Here is a 7,705-nt window from a genome sequence, read left to right as displayed (position 1 = left end):
GGAAAGTCGAAGTTAGCTAGGTAGTCGGGGTTAGTTAGGGAGTAGCTTAGGGAGAGTGTAAATTAGGGAAGTAGCTGTGGGGGGGGGGGGGGGGGGAGAGGAGTAGAGAGAGAGAGAGGGGGTGAAGAGGGAAGAGTAGGAGGGGGGAGAGAAGAGTAGAGAGAGAGAGAGAGGGGGGGGGGGGAGAGGGGAATTTAGAAAAAAGGGGAAGAAATTAGGGGAAAACTAGGAAAAAAGGGGGGGGGGTTAGGAAACATAGGGGAAAAAGAAGGGGGAAATAGGGGAAATTAGAGTGAAATAGGGAAAAAAGGAAAGAAGGGAAAAATAGGGAGAAATAGGAAAAACTAAGGGGAAGAGAATTAGGGAAATTTGGAAAATAAGGATAAATTAAGAAAAAAACTAGGAAATTTTTAGAAAAAATTAAGAGTAATAGGGATGAAAAGAAAATCATTAGGGAAAATTAGGAGATTAGGAAAATAAAGAAAATTAGGGAAAAATAGGAGAAAATGGGTAAAGTTAATTTCGTAAGCATAAAAGCGCCAAAAGGGTTGTGTGTGTGTGTGTGTGTTTTATATTTAATAGTCCCATCAATAAATGAGCCATACAATTAATTCCATCATTTGCATGAAAAGTTATATATGAGACAAGGACAAAAATATTTGAGACATCTAAGATGAGAATTGCCACAGATTGAGAGTTTGCAACAATTCAAACAAAATGGAGAATTTATAATAATATTGAATTTAAAAAAGGAACACAAGATTGGATCAATGTTTTTGAATCCCATTAGGTAGTCTAAGTTTCAGGAAGACAGGTAACACCTATGCTCCTTGGCTTGTTATCACTTTACCTAGGAACAAGGACTTCCCTACAGATTCTATGAATGAATAAACAAAAAATTAATTAATGAGGGGTATCCACGTCCCTAATTTGTTTAAAAATTTTGAATTAGAGAACAAGAAAAAAAAGGGGGTCCTCCACAACTTATACTAAGGCATTAATAATGAGTAAATGAGTAAAAAAAAATAAAGCGATAATTGAAGATAGAAGGAAAATTTGAGAGCCTAAAAAATTACCCCAAAAAAGGGAAAACTTATAAAAACATGTGTACACACACATACACACGCACGCACACACGCATGCACACACACACACACACACACATGCACGCACGCACATATAATCGCATAAAAATTAAGAAGAAAGTAGGGGAGTAAAGGGTTAAGATCATTAAAATGCCTAAGAAAGTTAAAAAAGCATCAAATTATAAACATTTCTATGTGTAGATGGAAAACAACTAGATTTTAATAGAGGAACAAAAAGATAGACCTAATTAGAAAGGGAGTAACTATATATATATATATATATATATAAAAGAGAGCATGACAACATGAGAGTCAATAAGAAGAGGGTAGGCAAAACAAGTATAGAATAAGCATACGTATAATTGAATAAACTTAAAGATAAATATTTGATGATATATACAAAAATGAATATGTATACATGTTTATGCTTGTGTGTAAGTCCATACAAACTTATAAAAAATATATTAAAAGTGCATAAAAGGATAGGGTACGTGGTCAGATCCACACTTGAGAGTGCCATGCAAGGATAGCCTGAGTAGAGCATTGAGAAGGAGCCTGCCGACACGGAGTAGGCTAGCCAAGGAACAAACTAGGCACAAGATCACAAAGTGCAAATAGGATCTATACTTGGGGGAATACTGAAGTAGGGAGAGCACATGTAGAACCAAGGACACAATGAAGCAAGTTAGCACATGAAGTGCTGCTCGTGAAGAAATGAAAATTCCACGACAAAACTCACAGCAGCAAGGGCCGCTAAGGCAATACGGAAAGCTATGATCAAGGCAAAGCTAGTAGCTAGGATTGCGATGAGTCACACACAAAGAGAGGAGAAGAGAGTTAACATCAAGGTTGAAGAAGGTGGTTGTGAGAATGGAGAAAGAGGATACGAAGGAGGTCGTGAGACATTAGGAAAAAAGGGAGCTCATTTTGGGACCCTGTAAGAAACTTGTTAGCATATGCGAAGCAATATGATTCAAAAGATTTCTATCAAATATAAAAATTCCTTTCTATGATTAGACTTTATGCCAACACTATGAGCAACATCCAACTGGACAAGGATCTACATAGCCCTCAATTCATTTGTTAGTTATTCATTCCTACTCCAAGGACCCAGTGTTACAATGCAAAAACAAAGCACATTGAGGTGCACTAGCATTTCTTCAGATAGTCATAGTCTTCAATGGTAAGATAGATCATGTTCATGTTCCAACATAAGAACAAGTTGCATATATCTTCGCCAAACCAATTTCCCTTGACATTATTCTAAATTGTTTGCATCAGAATCAACTACATCTTAAGATGGTTATATACGTACAAACTTCCACTATATATATGCACGTACTTCAATTTTCTTCATCATTGTCTTAGTGGCCATAACCCAACACATTTATTCCTTAAACAATCCTAGAATATCTTTGTAGATTGCACTTTACTTATCTAGTGCAATTAAGAGGGGGTGTTGGAGATATTGTCAATTGCATAGCGCATAGAGGACTATGGAACAAACCCTAATTCTAACCTCTTAGGGTATGATGTTATATATTCTCATTGCTTGCATTTGGAATGTAGTGTATAGTTGGCTATACTATGGTGTGGACTCCTCTCTTGCTATAGGTCAAAATTTTCTCTTCACAAAAGGTCCTTAAAGAAGATATTTTAGCGGGGTTAAATTTTTTGAGCATCTTAAACATGACATTAAGGGATGTAACTTAACTAGACCCCCTTGAATTCTCATTGGAATGCACTCTTCCATATACAAATTACTATGGTCTAAATTATTTAAATTATTTAACGTTTAGTAATTACAAGAAATTATTATGTTTAAGATATTTAATCTTGAATTAATTACTTCTATGTGATTACACGCATATTAGTCGATGAAAGGAAATTTTAATAGGGAAAAAGAGAATTCACTCTATTGGCCTCCCATCAATGTACACTTGGGTACAACCTGATGGTCCAAAGCTATGCACCTTGATGAACGATGGATTGCCTTAGCATTTCAAATATTAGTACACAAATCTTAAATAGCAAGACTTACTTTTGTTAGCAAAACACCTAAATATATTTGTATCAATTGGCTAGGTAGCATTTTTCCATAACTCCTAGCCTTTTAAGGTTTGACTAGTAGAAGTCCCTTTGTCAATGTCTCTTCATGTAGAGTGGTGCTTCCTAGATGTAACATATGTATGATGACAAAACGTGAACTCCTTGATACAGAACTATTGCCAAGATTAATACTAGTAGAAACGTGAGTAAATTGGACATGGGAAAGAAAACAAATTGTTTCTAAAAGGTTTGGAATGGTTTGGACTTAACTAGAATGGTTTTTGTTTGAACACGTTTTGCTTTTATGAAAAGGGTTTAGGGTTTGACAAGTAACATGCACCTTAATCCAATTTCGATGTCAGACGAGTTGTAACGCATGTGACATGAAGTCACACATTGTATGTTCCCATGTACCAAGTATCAAGTATCATGTCATGTCACGTTAGTATGGGACAGTGAGACTTTTATACTACTAATACGTGAAACTTTTGCATTATGTGTAAAACATCATTTTATTCGATTGGTCAATATGGTTGGCCTTTGCACACTGACTTGAAGAGCCATTGGTGAACCAAGCCCAAGTCCTTAATAAAGCCAAAAAATAAGGACCTCTTTATTGTAGAAGAAACTATAACTATATTTGCCCTTAGGTTCCCTTCAGAGCGTATCAAGATCTTTCATTCCACCAAACTAACCACTCGTGTTGCTTGGAATATTAGCATACAATATATTGAATGTTCCACACCATTTAGAACATCCCAAAAACAAGGACAAGGGGAGGAAGGGGTGGGGATCCAACAAGCTGAATCCTTTGACACAAAGGAATCAGCAATGTATTCGGAAAAGGCAAACGCACATTCACCCTTCCCTAAATTGTGAGATTATATTATTTGACTTTAAGAGGACTTGTAACATCTTAACAAAGCCTCTTCATGCCTTTGGATTTAGGCTACGTTATATTGAAACAAAAGGACTCCTTGAATGCATCCGAAAGTGTTGACATACAAGAACAAACCTTACTAAGTCAACTTGCATATAAGGGCATCTAAGGCATTAAACGACGGCATTTCTAGCACATGATAATACGTAGAAAGCTCCACCTCGTTAGCAAACCTCCAAAATATCAAAGGCATATTATCAATTGTCCAACATTACTCATTTTGAGTACAATCATACAATCAAGTCCTAAAAGTGATACTAATGGAGCATCTCAACAGTCTTGTGAAGTGTATGATTTATTGGCAAGATAGTACAAGAAGAGCGCCAAGTGCTATAATAATGGAGCGAAAAATCTCCAAATGTAGAAAATATTACCTAGAGATCCTGAATAACAAGAGCAACAAAACTTGACAATCAGGTAATCTGTCACAATATTGAATAGCTCCAGTAGTTTCTGTGAAAAATTTTGCACAAATTTTGAAGGGAGAACCCTGACAGGTGTACAAAATCAGAAAACCAGCCCAAATTTAATGTTCTAGTCAATTCACTATTTGATCAGGTTGAAATTTGTAAGGGCGCGTATAAGCATGCATGTTACTGGTACAAGTTGCTGTAGAAAGGAGGGAAAGAGAGAGAGAGAGAGAGACACAGGATATTGAGTAATGTTCTGGAGATTCATCCCACACCTTGAAAGAGACAATATTAAAAATGTTCACTAGACCAGCTTTTCCCATAAGTTGGTATATCAAAATATTCTATGGTTTGACCCACTAAATTTATTTCACATTTACTGCCGACTCAAGTACAAGATCAAAGTACTTTGTCTTCCATATGGCTTCATACCTACAATGCCCCCTGTTCCCCTTAATGGCCCCTTCTCCAAAAACAAAACAAAACAAGACACGAGATGAAAAAAAGAGAAAAAGGACAATGTCTGGTTGGAATTAAAAAAGAGGCTAAATTGAATAGCCAACAATTTGGTAGCACAAATTGATTTGTATTCCCTGCTCGGCTCCAATGCAGTTCTTAATCGCCTTCCTCCGTCTCTTTCAGACAATTAATCTAGTACAATACAAATCTTGTAATGATGTACAAACACATGTTGCCATGTGATTTAAAATAGTGTGTTTGGTTCTGTTACCAAAAAGTGCCAGCTCACTGAGACTAGTCCATAATACACTCTGAAGAATTTACCCTGAAGCATTAGCTTCTGATGTCAAAGGAAAAAATGAGATTACTATTGACCTGAAGCATGGAGATGATCCTTTTGGGGCAAAGGTAAGGGTTTCACATTTGCAGATCCTTGAGATTCACTGTATGCAGAGCTACCTTTTTCAAGGGATACTGGTGCAGACTGTTCTACTCTCTTCTTAACATTGGAATGATTTTCAAATGAAGTGGACTCAGAATGTGATTTAGGTGGAAACATCTTCTCCAACTTCCTCAAAATTAATTCATAACTAGTAAATGTAATCACAGCAGCAGGAGTTGTCCTCATTAGGTTAGTTGCACAGCCACTGTAGAAGCCTGCAATGCCTTCTGCCCTGTAAATCTTCTTAATACAATCAATAACACCTTTGTATCGAACTTCTGCATACTTGGAATGGCTTTGTTCTTGCAATCTTGACCGTACCACCTGTAATTAAAGGACAGCCCGCTTCAGGGGCTTTCTCACAAACTCACTATTTAATAGGAATGATGAAAGACTGGGAGCAAGAATTCATATATTTACCTCATGAGGGTACGTTAATGTCGATGCTATGACCTTTGACAAGGAGGATGCAATAGCAACATCTCCCGTACCTAGCTTGTCTGGACTAGTTCGCTCTGTTTCCAAAAATACATGGTTTAGAGTTATTTTAAAGCGTATACAATTTTTGCATAGATATGCAAACCACCAGCAGATTTCACTTCCAAAACCTTAGTCACTGGGGATGCATACTAATTATACCTTAGCATTGCAAGTGCATATGCAAACACTTTTTTCTCTGCGCCAGAAATTCTGCTCAGGATTGCAAGAATTTATGCAAACACTTTTTCCCTGCGCCAGAAATTCTGCTAGAGTCGGTTTTGAGGACGCCTAACTACTCAAAGAGCTTCACTACACTTTCCAGGAAAGAGTATTCGCAAAAACATCAGTTGTAATATTACATAACACTAGCAGCTGTTAGATATAAAAGGAAAAAAAAAGAGAGAATATTCCCAACCGTAAAGGACTTAAAAATGCAGTCTTGCCAACTATCCCTGATTGTTGTAAGGATTACTAAGATTAAAGTGAATCTCCAAGTAACCAAACACTTGGACCAACGTGACACAAGATACACACATTCCACACTCCTCTTCAAAAGACTTTCTAAGGAATTTACTTGGAGGCTACTTTAACTGAAAAACTGCAATGAAGCCCAAGGAACAAACCTTCCTTGTTAAATTCCATGTTAATCCCTGTATAGTCTTGGCCCAGAAATAAACCAGTTGGTAGAAATCACTTCATCAACATCTCTATTTCAAATAGCTCATTGTCCGTTATTTGGAACGGTATGCTTTCGCAGTATCAGGGTCAAACACTTCGTGCAGATAGGTTAGGACCTAGGTGCACCTATATTAATTAGTTAGGTCTGATATGAGTAATTCATAACACGATGTTAATTTTAATGGAATCACACTTTTGCCACAATACGATGGCCACTCGTATGGGACATTTATGGACAAAATTACAGGTAGATAACAAAAGTCATATGTTTGTGTCCCTGGGATGCTACAAAAGCTTTTCAAAAGCTATGGAGTATGCCTTGGAGGCTCCCCTTTAAGCATCTGGATGATAAAAGCCTTGTATCAATGGACACGGGGAATTGATATTGTAAATCTTACAAAGAGTTCGTCACAGTTACCCAAGTTTTAGGAGACTTGAACTTACAATGGCTGGCCCAAAGCGAAGAACTCTGTTTGCTGGATTGATGATATAAAAAGTAGAATCGTTGCGCAAACAAACTATATGCTATATACCTAGATGAATACAGGAACATTCTCAAACTCATCCTCTAAAAACACAACATAGTGCAGGTCACAATTTCAATCACCAAGACACGTTTAGGACAGTCACAATTTTAATCACACTGGGATGGTTTAGGACACTATCATAGTTTCAACCACCGGGATGGTTTAGCCCGATGGTCTCAACTTCACATATTAGACAATAACAAGTATATTGCTTTTCATTTTTGAATTCCACAATTTAATAGCGGTATATGACCCGAATAGCAAGAAATTAAAATTAACAAATTTAAGTACTAAGAAACACAATAATTTCAACCAGCCCGCACAATTTAATAGCGGTATATGACCCGAATAGCAAGAAATTAAAATTAACAAATTTAAGTACTAAGAAACACAATAATTTCAACCACCGGGCTGGTCAATAACTAATGTCTATTCAACCACGCTGGTTCAGGACAATCACATAACTGGTGATTGAGCTGAAGCAGCCATGGTTGCATGATGTTCCAACCATTGGGCTGGTTTAGTAAAATAACAATATATTGGGTAAGGAAGAATCTGAGTATCCTATGATCTATTTTCACCTTAATTTTACTTCCGTACAGATAGTAGTGCCATTTCTTGAAAGCATGATAGAT

General features: G+C 36.8%; 1 protein-coding gene across 3 annotated transcripts in view; it reads right to left on the bottom strand.

The window, feature by feature from the left end:
• Window positions 1-5,011: 5,011 nt before the first annotated feature.
• Window positions 5,012-7,705, bottom strand: part of NDT1 (NAD+ transporter 1) — a 43,954-nt gene continuing 41,260 nt past the window's right edge. For all 3 annotated transcript variants that reach the window (XM_087380225.1, XM_087380226.1, XM_087380224.1), the window contains 2 exons: window positions 5,806-5,900; window positions 5,012-5,709 (listed from right to left, as the gene is read on the bottom strand). In XM_087380225.1, coding sequence (XP_087236351.1) covers window positions 5,311-5,709; window positions 5,806-5,900 — 494 coding nt within the window. In that variant the 3' untranslated portion in view covers window positions 5,012-5,310. The remainder of the gene's footprint in view (window positions 5,710-5,805; window positions 5,901-7,705) is intronic.

This window comes from Dipteris shenzhenensis, chromosome 10, assembly GCF_047967505.1.
Source record: "Dipteris shenzhenensis isolate YYH24624 ecotype China chromosome 10, Dip_SZ_1.0, whole genome shotgun sequence".
NCBI lineage: Eukaryota > Viridiplantae > Streptophyta > Polypodiopsida > Gleicheniales > Dipteridaceae > Dipteris > Dipteris shenzhenensis.
Note: the sequence above shows the minus strand (reverse complement) of the source record. Positions and strands in the feature narration are given on the sequence as shown.